General features: G+C 42.6%; 1 protein-coding gene across 1 annotated transcript in view; it reads left to right on the top strand.

The window, feature by feature from the left end:
- Positions 1-3,502: 3,502 nt before the first annotated feature.
- Positions 3,503-22,082, top strand: part of SMTNL1 (smoothelin like 1) — a 37,034-nt gene continuing 18,454 nt past the window's right edge. Inside the window, exons 1-2 of the mRNA XM_063434822.1 lie at positions 3,503-4,201; positions 15,765-15,923. Coding sequence (XP_063290892.1) covers positions 3,633-4,201; positions 15,765-15,923 — 728 coding nt within the window. The 5' untranslated portion in view covers positions 3,503-3,632. The remainder of the gene's footprint in view (positions 4,202-15,764; positions 15,924-22,082) is intronic.

Genomic DNA, 22,082 nt, shown 5'->3' with positions numbered 1-22,082 from the left:
GAACTAAGTAGCCAAACTTAAAACTTAGCTGAACTAGAGATTTTTTTCTAGTTTCATATTCTAACCTTAAACCTGAAATTCTCTTTGAATTCACATTGACCACTAAATGCCCCCAGATCATTTAGAGACAAAGAATGTGACGGCGGGTAAGAGCCATTCGGTCCATCTAGTCTGCCCAATTTCCTAACTACTTTCATTAGTCTCTTATAGCTAGGATAGCCTTATGACTATCCCACGCATGCCTAAACGCATTCACTATGTTTACCTCCACCACTTCAGCTGGAAGGCTATTCCATGCATCCACTACCCTTTCAGTAAAGTAATACTTCCTGATATTATTTTTAAACCTTTGCCCCTCTAATTTTCCTTCTTTTAAATATACTCTCCTCATTTACTGTGTTGATTCCCTTTATATATTTAAATGCTTCTATCAAAAACCAAAACTTCAGCCACATATAGATCTCTCTAATCTCCTGCTGCCTCTCCACTGTAGCACATGGCACAGGTAATATGTCAGAAAATACTTAAGTTTGCTACCTAATTCTCTGAATTAATTATTTAAGGTCCTTCTTCTTCCTCTAACCAATATAGACCATGACAGCTGGGTCATTCCCAGCCCCTCCCAATAATCCATCCACTCTCTTGGCAGGATGCCAGACTGGAGCACCCGGGACACAGCAAACTGGGATGATAGAAAGAAAGTAAGGGGTGCACCTAGTACAGCCTATATCATCCCCTATAGCCCCTATCTCACCTGCATCCACTACAGCCAATATCTCCCCTATACTCACTACAGTCTATTTTCCCTTCTTTAGCCCCTATCTGCCTACCCCCTAAACCCCATTACAGTACCTACTAAAGTCTCAATTACCCATTGCATCCATTACAGCCACTATCCCTCCCCTGCACCCACTACAGCTGCTATCCCCCTGCACCCACTAAAGCCCCTAACCCTCCTCTACACCCACTGCAGCCCTGTGACCCCTGCTTATATAATATAGTGGTGGAAATGATTAGTGCTCCCCTAGTTTTGACTGTGTTATCTTTGTGCACCCCCCCTTCCACCCCCATGTATAATAGAGTCACCACGATACCCTGGCCCTAACAGCTGTGATTTAAGTATTGAAGTCACGGCCGTCTTTAAAACGGGGCAAACGGGGCAGCTGCCCCAGGCCCACTCACTCCTGGAGGGCCCAAAGCAGCTACCCCGTGGGCCCCGCTGTCCGCCAATTTTTATTTTTTATTTGCCCCCTGGAGCCCACACACTAAAAGGGCCCGGTCGTGCGCTGTGGCCCTTTAACAGCGCGACCGGGCCCCCTTGTTTTACCGCAGCAGGCTGGGAGGAAGTGACTGCTGTGAGTCACTTCCTCCCAGATAGAACGAAGCCGCGCGGGATGGAGGAGGAGGAGGCCGTCAGGAGGGAGCTGGAGTGCAGGAGCCTCACACTCCCAACAACCTCAGCCTGCCACTGGACCCCAGGGAACCCATAAGGTAGGCTGGAGGGTGGCTTTATAAATGTAAACGTTGCATGTGTGTGTGTGTGTGTGTGTCTTACTATGTGTGTATGTGTGTGAGTATGTCTGTCAGGGTGTCTGTGTGTGTGTCACCATTTCTGTGTGTGTCACTATGTCTGTCAGTGTGTCTGTGTTTGTCAGTATGTCTGTGTGTCTTAGTATGTGTGTATGTGTGTGAGTATGTCTGTCAGGGTGTCTGTGTGTGTGTGTCACCATTTCTGTGTGTGTGTCTTCGTATGTCTGTCTGTGTGTGTCAGTATATCTGTGTGTGTCTTAGTATGTGTGTGAGTATGTCTGTCCGGGTGTCTGTATGTGTCAGTATGTGTGTCTTAGTATGTCTGTGTGTGTCAGTATGTCTGTCAGGGTGTCTGTGTGTGTGTCACTATGTCTGTGTGTCACTATGTCTGTGCGTGTGTCAATATGTCTGTGCGTGTGTCACTATGTCTGTGCGTGTGTCAGTATGTCTGTCAGGGCCTTTGTGTGTGTCAGTATGTCTCTGTGTGTGTCAGGATGTCTGTCAGTGTGTAAAAATGTAAACTGTGCATGTGTGTCAGTATGTCTGTGTTTGTGTGTGAGTATGTCTGTCAGGGTGTCTGTGTGTGTATCAGTATGTCTGTCAGTGTGTATCTCTGTTGTCAGTATGTATATCGGTGTATCTGTATTTAGTATATCTATGTTTCTCTATGTGGTCTGTGTGTATCTGCATGTGTGTCAGGTTGTGTATCTGCGTGTCTGTATGTGTGTCAGTGTGTGTATCTGTACATTATCATTGTATGTATGTGTATGTTGTCAGTGTGTGTACCTGCGTCTGTATATCTGTGTGTGCATCTGTATATAGTCAGTGTTTTTATCTGTGTATGCATGTGTGTCAGTATATGCATCAGTGTGTCTGAGTATCCATATGTGTCAGTGTTTGTATATATGTCTATGTATGTGTGTCAGGTTGTGTGTCTGTGTGTCTGTATGTGTTAGTGTGTGTATCTGTGCCTGTCTGTATCTGCATGTGTGTTAGTGTGAGTGTCAGTGTTTATGTCTGTGTATCTGCATGTGTGTCAGGTTGTGTATCTGCGTGTCTGTATGTGTGTCAGTGTGTGTATCTGTACATTATCATTGTATGTATTTGTATGTTGTCAGTGTGTACCTGCGTCTGTATATCTGTGTGTGCATCTGTATATAGTCAGTGTTTTTATCTGTGTATGCATGTGTGTCAGTATATGCATCAGTGTGTCTGAGTATCCATATGTGTCAGTGTTTGTATATATGTCTATGTATGTGTGTCAGGTTGTGTGTCTGTGTGTCTGTATGTGTTAGTGTGTGTATCTGTGCCTGTCTGTATCTGCATGTGTGTTAGTGTGAGTGTCAGTGTTTATGTCTGTGTATCTGCATGTGTTTCAGTGTGTGGCAATCTCTGTGTACATGTGCATAAATCTCATCATTCAAATCGCCAACACTACACACAAGTGCACCCCTGCATTCAACCTTCAACACTACATACAAACATACTCCTGCATTGAAACGTCAACAATACATAAACACCAAAAATATATATAAACACACCCCAGCATTTAAAAAAACAAGCAAAAAAAAACTACACATAGATGCATGCTTGCATTCAAATACAAACACACCCCTACATTTACACAAACATACTCCATACACAAACATGCATTCATTCAAACACACAAACACAACTCAGTGCTAAATACGACTCTGCAAGCATGGGAAAATGGTTCCGCTACTGTGTTGGGAAGTGGAGAGCGTGATTGCATGTCAGGGAGCCCCATCAAATTCTTGCCCAGGGCCAAATCAATTTTAAAGACGACCCTGATTGAAGTATATGTGAAAACATAGTGGACATAGGGACAGTAGGCACTGTGACAAGTGACATAACACAGGGTTGTTTTTAGCTTTTCAGGGACAGAGCTTCAAGGTGACAGCTGGCAGGGGGTGGGGGAGCCAAGGAGGATGCATAATACCAGCTAATCCAGAATAAAAATAGTCACCCACCCTGCACAGTGATAAGCAGGAGAGGAAAAAACTGCAAGAGAGAAGACTGTAGAGAGACTGCCTAGCACTTTACGAGGTGTGTGTTTATAAAGCCAATTTTCACATTAAACCATGGTGGAGGAGCAATTACATCCCTCAGCAATGCAAGATTTAGAGACTGATGATAGCGGCTTACAATCCAATGAGAATGAGGAGAAGAAGTTAAAAGAGGAGGATGTAAGCATGAAAGATGTCCCTGTTCATGAAGGTAAGCCTTTGGAACACTGTGATACTGTTAGTTTAGTACACAAAGGCACAGGAGATGCTATTGATGATAAAGTGGAAATTAAGGAAGAAACTTCTCCAGAAGTTGAGGAGACACCGCCATCAAATAATGAGACAACACAAATAACAGACAAAGACACAAGCTCAATAGAAGAAGACAAGACAGACGATGAGAAATCCACGAATAACAAAGTGGCCTCTGCAGTGGATGTAGAAACACATGAGAAAACACCTGAAAAAGATATAGAAGAAGATCAGTCTTGCAAAGATAAGGAAACTGAGAGCAGTGATGGGAAAACTGAAAGCAAAGAGGGAAGAGAGAGTACAGATGGTGAAACTCAAAGCAAAGAAGATGGAACTAAACAGACTTTAGATGAGAATAAGGAAAGTGGGAGTGCAAGTAATGAGACAAACAGGTAATACCCAAAAATAAAACTACGACTAGGTGCCAAGTGCATACCATGAGAAAATAGTGGAAAATGTTTTTATTTTCTTAAAACAATGTATTCAATTAACAGCTAAGGACCAAGGTTAATTTGAGATGTGACACATTTGTGAATAGGGCTTTATTTTGATATTCTATATGTATATATTACACAATATTAAATAGGAATAAACTATTAAAAAAAAGAACAGACAGTCTCCCCATGGCGGTTTAGGACCCCTGTGGCCATGTGATCGCCCAACAGGGCGACCACATGGTCACAATAGTTGTCCTAGTCTCTGCCTGCAGGGGGACTGTCTGTGCTGACAGGCAGTCTCCCTGCTGCTGTAAAATCAAAAAAAAAATTAAAGTGAAAGTTAATAATAAAAAAATATTATTATATATGTGTATATATATGATATATAGACATATATTATACCTACCGTATTTATCGGCGTATAACACGCACTTTTTTCCCCTGAAAATAGGGGGAAAATCGTGGGTGCGTGTTATACGCCGATATCCCATAATTACTTACCTGTCCTGAAGCGTGGGCCGGCTTCACAGCTTGCACCGCGGTACAGGAACTTTAATTTCATGTTCCGGTTTCCGGCGGGACTGAAAGGAAGTGTGCACAATAGTGTGCACACTTCCTTTCAGTCCCGCCAGAAACCGGAACATGAAATTAAAGTTCCTGTACCGCGGTGCAAGCTGTGAAGCCGGCCCACGCTTCAGGACAGGTAAGTAATTATGGGAGGGGAAGTACACTATGGGAGGGGAGGGGGGGGAAGTACACTATGGGAGGGGAGGGGGGGGGAAGTACACTATGGGAGGGGAGGGGGGGAAGTACACTATGGGAGGGGAGGGGGGGAAGTACACTATGGGAGGGGAGGGGGGGGAAGTACACTATGGGAGGGGAGGGGGGAAGTACACTATGGGAGGGGAGGGGAGGGGGAAGTACACTATGGGAGGGGAAGGGAGGTGGGGAAGTACACTATGGGAGGGGAGGGGAGGGGGAAGTACACTATGGGAGGGGAAGTACACTATGGGAGGGGGGGAGAATACTATGGGAGGGGAGGGGGGGAGAATACTATGGGAGGGGAGGGGGAAAATACTATGGGAGGGGAGGGGGAAAATACTATGGGAGGGGAGGGGGGAGAATACTATGTGAGGGGAGGGGGGAGAATACGAGGGGAGGGGAGGGGAGGGGGGGAGATTACTATGGGAGGGGAGGGGAGGGGGGGAGAATACTATGGGAGGGGAGGGGATGGGGAGGAGAATACTATGGGAGGGGAGGGGAGGGGAGGAGAATACTATGGGAGGGGAGGGGGGGAGAATACTATGGGAGGGGAGGGGGAGAATACTATGGGAGGGGAGGGGGGGAACACTATGGGATGAGGGGGGAATACTATGGGATGAGGGGGGGGAATACTATGGGGGGGGGAAATTTCCTGGAATTTCTTTCTAAAAATGAGGTGCGTGTTATACGCCGGTGCGTGTTATACGCCGATAAATACGGTATATAATATATGTCTATATATCATATATATAATGTCATGCTAAGTGTATTTTTATATTAATATGTACATATATTAATATAAAAATACACTTATAATTAATTTACACACGTATATATATAATATATATAATAACTATATATATTGTATATATATATTATTATAAAATACGAATAATAAATAATTTAAATTAAATTAAAAAAATTAAAAATAATAATAAAAATTAAAAAAAAAATTATATCTATACGAAATGTTATTCTAACTGTATTTTGATATTAATATATATTTATATCAAAATACACTTAGAATGAAATTGTATATATATCTATGTATATATAAATAAATAAAAAGAATGCGAACTATTCATATGTCCATATACAAAATTACATAAATAATTATATAAATATACACGTAGACTTCAAATATATAAATATGCATATATATTTAAATTCTACATGCGTATTTATGTAATATTTTTACATAATTAAGTTATTTTATTGATTGCAATTTAAGGGACCTGCCTGCCAACCCAGTCCGAAAGTCCAGAGAATTTAATTTGCTATCACTGTATTTTACCCTGTAACGTTCTACGACACCCTAAAACCTGTACATGGGGGGTACTGTTTTACTCGGGAGACTTCGCTGAACACAAATATTAGTGATTCAAAACAGTAAAACATATCACAGCGATGATATTGTCAGTGAAAGTGACTTTTTTTGCATTTTTCACACACAAACAGCACTTTTACTGATGATATAATTGTTGTGATACATTTTCCAGTTTTGAAACACTAATATTTGTGTTCAGCAAAGTCTCCTGAGTAGAACAGGACCCCCCATGTACAGGTTTTATAGCGTTTTTGAAAGTTACAGGGTCAAATATATGGGTCAAATATTTTTACATTGAAAATGGCCAGGTTGGCTACGTTGCCTTTGAGAGAGTATGGTAGCCCAGGAATGAGAATTACCCCCATGATGGCATACCATTTGCAAAAGAAGACAACCCAAGGTATTGCAAATGGGGTATGTCCAGTCTTTTTTAGTAACCACTTGGTCACAAACACTGGCCAAAATTAGCGTTCAATTTAGTTTTTTACTTTTTTCACACACAAACAAATATGAACGCTAACTTTGGCCAGTGTTTGCGACTAAGTGGCTACTAAAAAAGTCTGGACATACCCCATATTGAATACCCTGGGTTGTCTACTTTTAAAAAAAATATGTACATGTGGGGTGTTATTTAGCAATTTATGACAGATAATAGTGTTACAATGTCACTATTGATACATTTTAAAAATTTATGTTTTGAAACCGCAATATCCTACTTGTACTTATAGCCCTATAACATGCAAAAAAATAGCAAAAAGCATGTAAACACTGGGTATTTTTGAACTCAGGACAACATTTTGAATCTATTTAGCAGTTTTTTTCATTCGCTTTTGTAGATGAGTAAAAGATTTTTCACTTAAAATTCAAAAAACGTGTATTTTTTTAAATTTTTCATCATATTTTTTCATTTTTTTAAAATTAAATTACATGAGATTATATAAATAATGGTATGTAAAGAAAGCCCCTTTTGTCCTGAAAAAAACAATATATAATTTGTATGGGAACAGTAAATGAGAGAGCGGAAAATTACAGCTAAACACAAACACCACAAAAGTGTCAAAAAGATGCCTGGTCGCAAATGTACAACATCGCAAAAAAAGTCCGGTCCTTAAGGGGTTAAAGGACCACTATAGTGCCAGGAAAACAAACTCGTTTTCCTGGCACTATAGTGCCCTGAGGGTGCCCCCACCCTCAGGGTCCCACTCCCGCCGGGCTGAAGGGGGAGGAAGGGGGTTAAAAACTCACCTTTCTCCAGCGCCGGGCTCCCTCGGCGCTGGGGACTCTCCACCTCCTTTGGCCGTCATCGGCTGAATGCGCATGCATGGCAAGAGCCGCGCGCACATTCAGCCAGTCCATAGGAAAGATTCTCAATGCTTTCCTATGGACGCTGGCGTCTTCTCACTGTGAAAATCAAAGTGAGAAGCGCGGAAGCGCCTCTAGCGGCTGTCAAATGGATTAACCCATTTGTAAACATAGCAGTTTCTCTGAAACTGCTATGTTTACAGCAGGCAGGGTTAATCCTAGATGGACCTGGCACCCAGACCACTTCATTAAGCTGTAGTGCTCTGGGTGCCTATAGTGGTCCTTTAAAGCTAAAACTTTGCCAAATTTAGTATGTTAGCATTACAAAACCACAGAATCCAACGCTGCTACGGAACAGTATATATTTGTAGAAAGTACATTCCCTTAGAACACTTTTCATTTAACTATTTAATCACAAACCTATGTCAAAATAGTATTTGTTTAGCGTGTGTGTGTGTGGGGGGGGGGGGGGGTAAGTTCACACATGTTTTATTATGTGGATTTTCACAGACCACACGTGTACCACTTCCATCTCATATTTGTATTTTGCTAATGTTTTCAATTACAATGATACCACATATTTATACTTTTCCCCCCTAATCCTGTCCCTAATCCAACCCTTAAACCAACCCATAAAAGAACCATAATCCTATCAATAATCCAAGCCATAATCTTAATCCTAGTCTTAATTCTGCCCCTAAAACATGCCACCTCAGGGATTCCCTCGGTTGACATCGGTACTGACATCAAAAGAGGGATTTCACAGTACAAAGGGCTATGTGAGCCCTCTCTACAGTGTGATCACAGTGTGAGAGGGGAATCTCCCTCTCCTGGAACAGTGATCAGTGCTGAGCAGCTGGAAAGCCCAGCACTAATCACTTAGCAGGGAGACCTCACAAGGGTCTTTTGAGACCCAGGAGATCTACCAGGTACAGGTAAAATTACCGGTCGCGCCCTGCTGCGGTATGCTAATTCATTTTAAGGGCTACAATGAGATAGCTCAGTGAGTTAGTGCATCATCAATATCTGTTCAACCCCTGGGGGGGTCGTAGGTTTAAATCCCAGCAGGTTTTACTCAGCCCTTCATCCTTCCGAGGTAGATAAAATGAGTACTATTAAATTGGGTAATCGTAACAAACCCTGGATGTTGGGCAAAAGTAACATCCCCAGGACATACCTGAATACCAGACTAATCTGAATGTACTGTTCTTGGTTAAATACGTTATTGTTATTATTATTATTATTATATGCCACACTCATTTAGAGAGCTGCACATAGCTCATCTGTCAGTCAGGGGCCACTAATTGTGTGTCAAAACTACCTAAAGCTCCCTTTTTTTTTTTAATTGCTGGCAGGCTGGGGACAGACTCAGAAGTACCGTGGCTATGCGCTATACAGTATTTAAATGTTTTAAAGGTCTATGTGCAGCACCCCAGCTGACAAAGTGGACCCCCAGGTATCTAAGTATACCTAAGACTTCTTGGTACCAGCAAGGATATAACTCTAGTGCATGAAGCACAATGCCATGCACTGTTGTCCTTAAGTGGTTAAGAACAAATAAAATAACATATACTCATGACTACGTATTCAGAATCCCGTGTAAGCCCATGAAGACACATGAGAGGGATCCAGTGGTGTAGGGCCTTGTGTTTGACTTTGTGTGAGAATAGGGGACATTTGCCATCCTGTAGTGTCTCATTGCTCTGGAAAAAAACTAGTGTGCCAAACTAGTATGTTTGTGAGTGCTTATCAACTTAAATGTGTAGTCCAAACTTCATTATTTGGATATCTTACATATAGTGCATGCCACTTGAGGATATTTTTCTATATAGACAGACAGACGGAAATACAAACAGACATAATAATCAATATTCCTTAATATTCATTTTGGGTAAAAAAAAGCCTTTTTTTTTTAACATGCTGAGGGTTCTAGTTGATGATAGCAGTGTTGCTGAACAAAAACAATTATTTTCATAGACATACAAATTAGATCGTATGCACCACCAACAGTTAAAGTTTAAAGTTATTTTGCTTTGGGATTGGATTGGATTGTTGCATACCTCATATGTGAGGGATCCCAGTAATAGCTTTCGGAAGCTACCTCAGGCATCTAATTGCTGTGGCAACATACTCAATTTATAAGGTTTACATTACTATAGAACACATTGTGTTCCTCCTGGACACCCACTACACACCTATTCCAGTATCTATTTGACTATTTCTTCAGCATCTGACCTTGATGCAAGTTTGTGTAGAGAGACAGATAGTGAAAAATGGCTGATAAAGTGACACTAAAACAAAACTTAGCGACTTATACATTATGGGCATGCCTCTAAAATTACTCAAAATATCCATTCTAAAATAGACTGAGGCGGCCGATCTCCTTGTGCTCCAGTTTGCCAACCTACTCGGGCTGTGCTCCTATCCTCCCCCCCCCCCCCCCGGACCAGCGGGGGTTAACCCGGTCTCACTGTGCTGTTGGGGACCACCTACTCTTCACATTGCCTCGTGCTGTGGCCCACTACATTTCGCGGGGTTCTGCTTTCAAGATGCAGACTTCCCTTGTGAGGAACTAGCATCCCAAGATGCTCACAACAGCTCTCTTGCAAATACCCTTCTTCATCTGGATGCCATCTTCCAGAACTTCTGAAGGATGATCCATGAGCGCACACAATCTGCACTGATGGAGCAGCGGAGAGACCAGCGGTATACACCATCCAAACAGCCTCACAGTAAGTCAGCCACTACACCCCACCACCGCAATCCTGCAGCAAACTGCTCAGGAGGGAGGCGGAACAGCAAGCTAACTCTGCGATATCGGAGGGCTCCCGCTCAGTAAGGCCTACCACGTGCTTCAAGGCGGTCCTAGGACCCTTGAATCACAATTAAACTTTGGTCTCAGGATAGGGATGTTTGCAAAGAAGTTCCTCCCTTGTATTTTTCAACCTATATTTGCTCAAAACTGATTGGATTCCTAGATACGTGAAAAATTATGTGAAAAACATTAGGACAAATAAAGAAATCTATTTTTTTAGCTGCACTAGCTCTGGAAATATATTATAAAAATACCTTTGAAAAAAAGTGTATTTCATTGTTTTAATTATATTCATATTTAATGTCCTGTGAAGCATATCCAAATGTCCATTGCTCCTTCCGCCAGTTCTGATGCACAGTCCTCGTTGAAGGTACTTTTGGTGGTGGACAGGGGTCATTATGGGCAAGCTGACTGGCCCCATACACAGCTAACTACGATGCACTGTGTGTTAGGATTCTGTTAGTGACTATTAGAAATCTCTGGGCCAACCTTAGGACACAGTGCAACTTGGATAAGGACAAGTTAGTGTTAATAGGAAAACACTGTGTGTTAGGGTTCTGTTGTGACCATATCCTATTAGAAATCTCTTGGCCAACCTTAGGACAAAATGCTACTTGGATACGGACAGGTTAGTGTTAATATGAAAAAAACTGAATGGCAGAATTTTTAAACAGGGAGTTGTAAAATAACTTCAAGTTCATAAGCCCCTTTAGGAAAAGGGGTGAGCAGAATACATTAGAGGCAATAGGTTAGTATGATCACTCATTCCTTTAGAAGCATTTAAACATTCCTCTAAAGCGAGATATTAAGCTCAGGATACATTATATGCAGCACCAAAGCATTATACAGCATACTAGAACACCAATAATACTTAGGATCATAGTACATAACAAACTAGCAGTAGGGAGAAAATCGAAAAGGTGGTTAAAGAGATCACCAGACCCGTTCTTGCCCTCAATATCATTTTGCTTATATCCCATAAACCTATCCCTTAAGCATATTGTGCTTGGTAATGTGGTGTGTGATGTCCAGTGCCTGCTTGGAAATGGAGCTGAAGCATTCTGTAGATATTAGTCTGAATTCATCCCTTCCCTTGGACTGCAAAAAGATAGTCTTTAGAGGGATCTTTTTGGAACTCTACCAGCTCCTTGATATATCAATATATATCTGTACAGGATATGAAATCAAACGTGAATCAAACATGAAAAATCAATGGGAATTCTTTCCAATATGAATTGCTTCCTCTGGGACTTCCCCAAATCCCCACAAATAGCTATTACAAATGGGAGAAGAAAGAGATTACTGCCAATCCTAAAAAGAAACATACAGCACAATGATAGTGTCGTACTAAGAGTACCAATAAATGCATAATGTATATATTTGACCCACAAACGCCTGGAATAGTAATGAAAGTCTTCACGTTCCCAGATAAAGGGATCCAGCTCTAATACGCACCAAAATATGTATCTAATAAAACAAAATAAATACCAAAAGCAAAAGTGCAGGATGCTTGTGCTAACACCATAGCACATATTTATTATACGTAAGTTAAAAACGACACAATCACAGCTTATCAAATATCACCAATCTCTGCTGACTGCACCTAACGAGTATTGTCACAGTGCTATGTGACTGAGGAAATCACATAGGATTCCAACGAAACAGACTCACGTCAGTTGTACTATTTACCCATAGCCAAGAAAACACAGCAGATAGTAAGTCTGAAAGGTCATGTGCTGCAACAGTAAATGTAAAAAAGGGTGCTTATCTGTTTAATAAATGTGTCAAGAGAAAGATACATGCTGTTAGTACTAACTTCTGTTGTGGCTCTCAGTTTACTCAGAATCTCTCTATTTAAAAGGTGAATAGGCTGTCCAATCACTACAAGGGATGAGTGGTTTATTTAGGGGGTCTACCCTTACATTTTATCATATAAATATAGGATAAATATCGGGCTTTCCCTCAATTCTCAAAACAGTCTTAATAGTAGATATAAGAGTGTTTGGATCTGTCAAAGTACATGTTGTTTAGTCTCCACTAAACAAAAATACACATTTCCCCCATCTAGAGAGGTGGTTAGACAAGCGTATATAGAGTAGACATGTGCAATTCGTTTCGGTCCGAATATGAATTCTGACGAATTTCGGGCAATTCGGACATTCGGTTACTTCCGAATGTCCGAATTGCCAAAGTGCCGAATTGTTGAAGTGCCGAAGTTGGCGAAGTTCCGAAGTGTCAAAGTGCCGAAGTTCCGAAGCACAGTATTGCCTGAGTACTAATATACTTACCCAGTGAAAGAAGAAGAATGTTACATTGTATACAATTTTAAATAAAAAGTATACAAACATAGCCAGGATTCAGCTGTAAGCATTTGCAACACTTACAACAATCAAGTAACATACATTCATATAAAATGTAAGTTACTTAGCCAATCTGTGTAATGACAGGAATGAATAAGTAGATAACTCCCTAATTCCCACGATATTAGGGAGCTATCTACTAAAAGGCTGAAAGACCTAAATTGGTCTTTCAGCCAAATTTACGAATACTAAGTAAAGATTACTTAGTATTAGTAAATTATGCCCCTACTCGCTATACCGTGAGCAGGGGCATGTCTATTAAACAGTGAACAGCCTGTGGCTGCTCACTGTTAAAAAAAAAAAAGGTCCCCCCTCCCGAGCACCCACCCGTGACGCGCGAGTGGGGGCTTTTAAACTAAAAGGGGGACCTATTGCCCCCCCGGCCCCCACCCCTGAGCGGCAGGTGGGGGCCCTATATCAGAATAGGGGGGGACCTAATGTCCTCCCTCCTGGCCCCCACCCCTGAGTGGTGGGTTGGGGCCCTAAATTATAATAAGGGTGGGGACCTAATGTCCTCCCCTCTGGCCCCCACCCCTTAGCGGTGGGTGGGGGCCCTAAATACTAATAAGAGGGGGGACCTAACGTCCTCCCCTCTGGCCCCCACCCCTGAGCGGCGGGTGGGGGCCCTAAATTGGAATAAGGGGGGGACCTAATGTCCTCCCCCCTGGCACCCACTCCTGAGCGGTGGGTGGGGGCCCTAAATACTAATAAGGGGGGACCTAATGTCCTCCCCCTGGCTCCCACCCCTAAGTGGCGGGTGGAGGCCCTAAATACTAATGTCCTCCCCCCTGACCCCCACCCCTGAGCGGCGGGTGGTGGGAGGACGTTAGGGCACCCTCCTTATTCCAATTTAGGGCCCCAACCCGCTGCTCAGGGGTGGGGGCCTGGGAGGAGGACATTAGGTCCCCCCCTTATTTTAATGTAGGGCCCCCACCCGCCGCTCAGGGGTGGGCACCAGGGGAGAGTACATTAGGTTCCCACCTTATTAGTATTTAGGGCCCCCACCCACTGCTCAGGTATGGGGGCCATGGGGGAGGACTTTAGTCCCCCCTTATTTTACTGTAGGGCCCCCACCCACCGCCGGGTGGGGGCCAGGGGGAAGGACAATAGGTCCCCCCCATCATTTTGCTTTAGGGCCTCCACCTGCCGCTCAGGGGTGGTGGCTGGGGGGGGGGCAATTGGTCCTGCTCACTGCTCACTGTTTACTAGACATGCCCCTTAGTGTTAATACATTTGGTTGAAAGACCAATTTATGCCTTTTTAGCCTTTTGGTAGATAACTCCCTAATACCGTGGGAATTAGGGAGTTATCTACTAAGCAGCTGCAAGAGAAGTCCTGAAGTCTAGAAATGCCAAAGTTCCAAAATTCCAAAGTGCTGAATTTCCGAAATGTCGAAGTGCAGAAGTTCTGAAGTGCCAAAGTTCTGAAGTTGCCGAAGTTCCGAAGTGTTGAAGTGCCGAAGTGCCGAATTGCCGAAGTCCCGAATTGCGAAAGTCCCGAATTTTGGAATGCCGAACCGATCCGAAAATTTTCCCCTTGCACATGCCTAATAGAGAGGAGTTGGGTTTCAGGTGGGTCCCCAGTGTACATTTGAGGGCGAGGGAAATAATTGTCATGTCTGTGTCCCTGCCCTTGCTGGAAACCATCCATGCCTCCCCTACCCCTCTGCCCACCCTGTGGACACCCCTGGGACCTCAATCCTGAAAATGTTTGCGTACAGTTGTAATTGCCAGTATTTGGTAGCTTCGTCCTAATGTCAGCCTGATACTGTGTTTTTAAAATACTTCTCAGCAGAAGTATGTTTAAAACACAGTATTATTTATTTATTTATAAAATATTTCACCAGGATGGATACATTGAGATTTCTCTTGTTTTCAAGTATCTCCTAGGTCCACATAACATTGCATTGTTACAATAGGATACAATATCACAAAAATACAACATACAAACTATATATATATATGCATATATATATATATATATATATAAACTGCAAATGTCCCGCACTCAGTGTGCCGGTCTTGTACTTGCCTCGGTGCTGCCTCAGCCTTCAATATAAACCAATGGAAAGAGTGCACTCGAAAGGTCTTCATATGAAATATATAATCAATTTATTGTGCCAAAATTTAAAGACATACAAGTCGACGTTTCAGTCCCCGTAGGACTTTTATCAAGTTGATAAAAGTCCTACGGGGACTGAAACGTCGACTTGTATGTCTTTGAATTTTGGCACAATAAATTGATTATATATTTCATATGAAGACCTTTCGAGTGCACTCTTTCCATTGGTTTATATATATATATATATATATATATATATATATATATACATACATATACATATACACATATATAAATGTAATACATAACAGGTAATAAATATATTCAAAACAACCTGGAAAATATAATTCAGGAAAAACGGATTCTTGGCAGATCTACAATAATAATAAACATAACATAGCGTAATACAGTATTTGAATACAAAATTGCTGATGTAGGGTAGAAAACTCACAAACAAAAGATGAATCAGGCTTCTCACCCCACCAGGGGTTAAACGGATAGAGAGGATGGTGGCTTTCAGATTATAGGAATCCTTAAATATGTGGAGGAAAAAGGCCACACATAGTGATGTAACATTTAAATACAAATACATTTTATTAGATTGCACTTACAGACAAGATGAAAGTCGTGAGCATATCTCCACGTCACGTGGAACTCAATAGCAGCGTAGTAGGTCGGGGTAACCAACTTCAGCAGCAGGAAATAAAACAAAGATAAAACAGGGTATTTTAAAGTCCATAAAAAGAAAGATCCAACGCGTTTCACCCAATAGGGGGACTTCTTCAGGGTACACTTTAAAACATTAAAGATTAAAAAAAACTAGAAATATACTGTAAGCCTATAAGAATTGTTTATTTTGTTATAGAACATCCCCACTTTCTCATTTGACAGTGATGTAAAAGACAAGATTCCAGCTTCACGTTCACCAAATAAAGAAATATCAAAGGGGAAAGAACGTCCAGAGCGAAAAACTGATCTGCCCCGCTCTAGAACTATGCCAAAATCATATGGAAGAGCTACGAAAAAAGATATTGCAGAGAAGTTTGGAGGGTAAGAATCAACTGAGAAAAAATTGCATCAATGGCATGTTATGTGGGGAATATAGATAGCTTCCCACTAGTGGCAACTGAACAGCATGTAAATGGTAAGATGTATTAAATGGAAACTGTCCTTTATTAATATTATGCTTACTTATCCTGTTTATCCTGTAAATTTAACAAATATGTATTTGTGATGTGTGAAAAATAGATTTAAATGAAAAAAATCTACACCTTTTTGTCCTACAACAGGGTGCTTCTATCTTAGCTACCTTGCATTCACTGTAGCAAGCTCTGTCCTTTGCCCCTGGAAATTTGTAAACTTGGAGATTCATTTTGTTACAAATTGCAAGTCGTCTGAAGTTGGGTTGATTGGGTGAACCGCTTATGAACCACCACATAAACTGCAGGTGGTCCTCACTTTACGACGGCTCACACTTACGACAAGCTCTTTAGCGTGCGGATTCAAGGGATTCCCCATGTTAGAGAGCTGTTCTTTGTGCATGGAATTTTTCCCAAACATATATTAGAGGGATTCCCTGCTCTGGTGCGTATATCTCCCTTCGGGTAAATTTCCCCGAACATAGACAAGTGCACCAAAGCGGGAAATCCCTCTAATCTATATTGTGTATGATCTGTGCCCCCCTAACACTACTTGTTAAATAGGGGCCAGTTGGGTGCTGACCCTTTAAGAGCTGACCGGGCCCCTGTGATATCAGTCGGCAGGGAGGAAGTGACAGCTACTTCCTCCCTGCTGCACAGAGAGCTTCCCATCCAGGAGGACAGTAAGGAGGAGGCAGCAGAAGAGAGCAGGATGGAAGCAGGTTGAGGAAAGGGCTGGAGTGAGCTGCTGCAAGCCACCCTCCTGGACACAAAGGTAAGCTAACAGGAGGGATGCTGCAAATCCATAAAGAATTACTTGTGTGCATGTCAATATGTGTATGTGTCAGTGTGTATCTGAGTGTATGTGCCAGTTTGTGTACCTGTGTGTCAGTGCGTGTATCTGAGTGTATGTGTCAGATTGTGTATCTGAGTGTATGTGTGTGCCTGAGTGCCAATATGCATCTGAGTGTATGTGTCATTGTGTCTATCTGAGTGCCAGTGTTTGTCTGAGTGCCAGTATGTATCTGAGTGTGTGCCAGAGTGTGTGAATGTGCCAGTACGTGTATCTCTGTGAGTGTCTGTCTGTGAGGGAGGGTGGGGGGGAGTGAGCACGGGGGTGGCAGAGCGGGTGGGGGGGTGAGCGCGTGTGTGTGTGTGTGGGGGGGGGGGGTGATGCAGTAGCTTGTGCAGCCACCTCCATGAAATGCATTTTTGCATGTTGGGATGTCTGCTATCGCCCTTAAAGGTTGTTAGGAGCAGTGTTCAGTTGAGTTTTTTTGCATGAACCTCATATTAAAGTGACTTCCCAATTGTCTGCTATTGATACCTCTTCCCTGGGCTCATGTCCAAAGGCTGCTGCTCCCGCTGTTCTGATTCTGAGTGAATCTCCTTTCTGCTAGTGTGCCACCTCTTTCCATGGGATTACATCCAAAGGCTGCTGTTCTGATTTCAGAATTCAAATACCCCCTGTAACGGACCGTTTCACTTACAAGAGGATAAAACCCAGTTTAGGCGATAATCCCCTTTCCAGATGCACAGGCAGCTACTGCAAACACCATTCTCCCGACTGGAACCACACGAACACTGGAACAGCTGAACAAGAAAAGCAGACATCGGCTTACACTCTTGGCAGTCAGCATACAATCCCATTCCCCCAAAGACCGAGACGACACATCGCTTTGAGGGTTAAGCAAGAACTCAAGACTGGGACACCCAGTCTGGCTTTTATTACAAACAAGTACATACAGGACACTCCCAGGGGGAGGATGAAATTAACCAATCACATGGATGTACCTCCCACACATTTCCTCCCCTTAGATTAACACTTAACACAATTATACCGTACACCTTTTTCCCCAATTCCTGGATGTACCCCAAATACATAGGCTACACCTCCAAAACAGGTATCCCCTGATAGCCCTTATTCAGGGGGACAACATATGCAAGAATCAGCCCATTCGGATAAACGGTTCGGGAGTTATGGGACTTTAAAGTATTGACCGACCGCATGGGTAAAGTATCCGAAAACAGTTCCATGCAGTTTGGCCCTGCGGTCGGTCACAAACAAGTGAATGAAACAGACGAATTGCCTGTGTTATAGAGCCTGGAGAGGGTTTGAATGAATTCCCTTGTTTGTGGGGTTCTTTCTACCGAACGGCGGGTCATTCGGTAGTTTCCATACGAATTTCTGGAAGTATGGAGGTCTCAGCGGTGTTTGCCTAGTCAAGTGTCCGATTTTAGTTCCAGACACTCGACGGCAAAACACCGCTGTTCGGTAGTTTAAGATGGCCGCCGCCACGTGTTTGTTTCCCGAATGGCGGCCACCCAGAGGACAAAGAATACATTACCTGGATTGCCAATTACCCATTTGCAACATTGTTGCAAACTGTAATTGGAGGCACACTTATTCCTGGGTGGTCTGGTTGTTCGGTAGTTTCACTCAATATAATGAATGGAGTGATTCTACCGAACAATCAGGTGAATGCTGCATACATATCACCCAGGTTAAACTTAACACATGAATACATATACAATATTACAGGCAGTACACTAGAATATGCTTCACAGTCTTAAAGGGACAGTAGTCCCAAAAGTCCCAATCTGTTCATAGATGATTTTAAAGGGCCAGTAGCAGCAATATAAATTATTACATGCCCAAATATAGTGTTTATAGAGCAATATGTCCATGGGCCGTAGTCGCAGGGCAGGAGGCTAGCAGCCAGGCCTCTCTAGTTCACAGTGGCGAAGCTGGTTTCGCCACACCCCCCTTTAGGGATTTTTGGATGTAGGGTTTAGCTAAAGTGCTTCTCCCTTTATAGCACTGCAGTGTTTTATTAACTTTGTTGCAAGGACCTGATAATATTAAAGTGACTACCTGACCGTCTGCCACTGCTACCTCTTCACTGGGCTGACGTCCGAAGGATGCTGCAGCTGTTCTATGTCTGAGTAAATCCTTTTTTTGCCAGTCTGCTACCTCTCTTCCTGGACGCATGTCAAAAGGCTGCTGCTGTTCTGACTTAAAATAAAAATAAACTGTTATCCTTCTTTAGAGGTTGTTGGTACAGCTGCAGTGCTTCTCCCTGTGTTTTGTTAACTTTGTTGCAGGGTTCTGATATAAAACTCCTTGGGCTCACATCTAATTTTTTTTTAAAAAATATGGCTGTGAGTGTGCATACAATTGCAATGCATATATGTATATTACATATGCAACTTGCATGACTACTAGCCAGTGCTACAGTACTAGTAGCCAGCCATTATCCTTTTGATACCGGAGAAACTGACGGAAGCCAAGCACAGAGAGATGGACACAGGTTTCTTCAGGAAGGAAGAGATTCTTTATTGGATCACCGATCGGGACTCAGAGGGACTAGTGTCACCAAAATACAGCAAGTTCTGAGCCCCGGACAATAGTGCAGGCTCCTTATATAGGCACATAACTCCTCCCATATTAAGCTCCACCCGCACATTCTCTTGACCAATCAATACAAATAAGAATTAACTTCCTGCTTGACCGCATGGCCTGTCCAGCACAATGGAGGAGGGGAATACTATATCCTGTATTCTTGCACATGCTCCGTACACTACTGATCGTATCTTGCCTCGTGCAACCAACTGATCGATACGTCAGCATATGCACGTACACATGCCACGTGGTAATCTCGGCCTACTAAATTTATTTTTACCGAGAGTCCACCACATTCCCCCCTTTGATGCCTCTTGATATTTTACAATTACTTGAGGCATCACTTAACCTTGGTTTGCATACACCGCAAGTTACCTTGAACCAGACCAGACTTATCTATGATGTGAATCTTCAACACTCATCTTCCTGCATTGGTTCTCCCTGATCTAGAGCCTTATATTTATATATAGCCATTATCTGTGCAGCAGCCTTCCTTTCTGCTATATTTTCTATCAGGCTTTGCACAGACCTTACTACTAAGGGTATAAGACACGGCAGGAGTAGACACAACATTAAGATCAGTAGGACTCCACCTACCACTGCCTTAAGCCCTCCAAACCACTCATACCAGCTACCAAACCAACTACTTGGATTATACCCTTTCCATACCTGAGTAGGCACATGCGCTAGTTTAACCATATGGCTAGTAAGCTCAGCTATTGCTTGCCCTTCGTCATCTATTTGAAGACAGCAATTGCTCAGGTTAAACTTCCCACATACACCTCCCTCTACTGCCAAAAGGTAATCCAAGGCTAATCTATTTTGGTATACTGCTGTCCTCATCCTGGTATTATGCTTCGCTAGAAGATTGAGCGCTTGTGATGTTTCGTTAGTAATGATCTCAACCACTGCCTGTAATCTTATAATACGGTTGAGCATATAAATTGGGGTTCTATAACCAAAGGTACCATCCTCTGCCCACATGGCTGGCCCATAGTAATCTATAATACGCTGGGGAGGCCATTCATTATCTTCCCAGGTGCCTATCTCTATGGGTCCCCTTTTCTTCCTATGATTCACATCATACACTTTAACACCCAAAGTCTCACCTGTTTCAATAGGTAACAAGAAGAAGGATGGTTTGAGCATACCCAACACACATGCCCCTTCCCAGTCCTGTGGCAACTCCGAATAGGCTTTCTTACCACAGATCCAGTACAAATTTGCCGGGGCTCTCCAGTTAGATGTGATGGATAAATCAAACCACACATCCTTTAAATTGGTGTATCTAGCAAACGGGTTAGATGGTTCTGAGACATTTGAAGCCGACCACCAAGTTGTATTCTTTGTATCATCATCATAAGCTTTTTGCCCTAGACAAGTTAATTCTCCTACAGAAGTATTATACATCATTCCTTTCCTCGCTATGCAAACATAACCTATGATGGAGGTCTTTAATCTCCACTCAGATTTACCTCTTATACTCATATGATAATCGGCTTGTGTAGATATTAATTGGTCAACTGCCTCAGAACCGGACATTACCTCCTTCGCTTCCCAAGGCCATTGGTCTCCCATGTTAGTACCTCCACACACAAAGCAGTTGGTAACATTAAGACTACCGGCAATACTTTCGGCTAAATCAATGAACAGGTTTTTAGCATTATGGGGGATCTTATTATCTATGCTCATCTCTTCATAAAAGGAATGGTATACTTGATGAGTTTGGGAGGATACCGTATCAGTCTCTATCCCTATAAACAATACTGTCCCAGGATCTAAACCCGTCCCATATATTTGAAACCCAAATAAATTACCATATTTATCTAAGAACTTGTCGGGGTTATTTATAAGTATATGGACTGGATTGCATTCCATAGACTTACAATATGGACTGGTAGGCAACTTAGTCACAATCATATCCTTGTCTACTGTCTGTCCCCAAGTCGCCCACCCCACACAAGACCAATATGGGCAAAAGTTATAATCTCTATTTGGGCATCTAGGACTCACGTACTTATTTTTACTACTGGGACAAATATATTTATCGTTAGACCCATACGTCCTCTCCCATCTAAGATCCCCACATACATTCCACGGCTTTCTACCACTTGATATCTCCTTACACGCATCAAATAGCAGAACACCCGAAGAATGTACGGATTCTAATACCGTCTTATTAATTAGGGTCCCCTGAGGATCTCCATTCCTGAGAGTCAACCAAATTGTACGGGGTTGATACTCTGGACTGAAGCACTTAGGTTCTCCTACTCCTAAATGGCACACACTATATTCTATATTTAAGTATCTACATCTTGATACATCTCCTTTACACTCGTATTGCGAATGCCAAATTAGGGTTTGGGAAATATGGTTACCTGTTCTTGTAGTCTTAATGCATGCCTCACAGCTAGGATTGTCGGTACCTCTACCTTCCTGAATATAAAAATACACATATAAAAACATTATTAAGAATACATCTTTCGTCGTCATCCTCAGTCTTCGTCCGTGCGAAGGCACCTCAGCTTCCAGGATGTAAGGGCTGCAGGGAATGGAGTTCTGCTCGTCTTCACAGGGGTCCCTTCGAGACTTTTCCTGTCTTATATACTACACGTCGGTGAGCGGACAGGCTTTATTATGGCCTTCTCACTCACTCACCAAATCTCT

This window comes from Pelobates fuscus, chromosome 10 (genome assembly GCF_036172605.1).
Source record: "Pelobates fuscus isolate aPelFus1 chromosome 10, aPelFus1.pri, whole genome shotgun sequence".
Taxonomy (NCBI): Eukaryota; Metazoa; Chordata; class Amphibia; order Anura; family Pelobatidae; genus Pelobates; species Pelobates fuscus.
The sequence above is the reverse complement of the archived record's forward strand: the minus strand, read 5'-3'. Positions and strand labels throughout refer to the sequence as shown.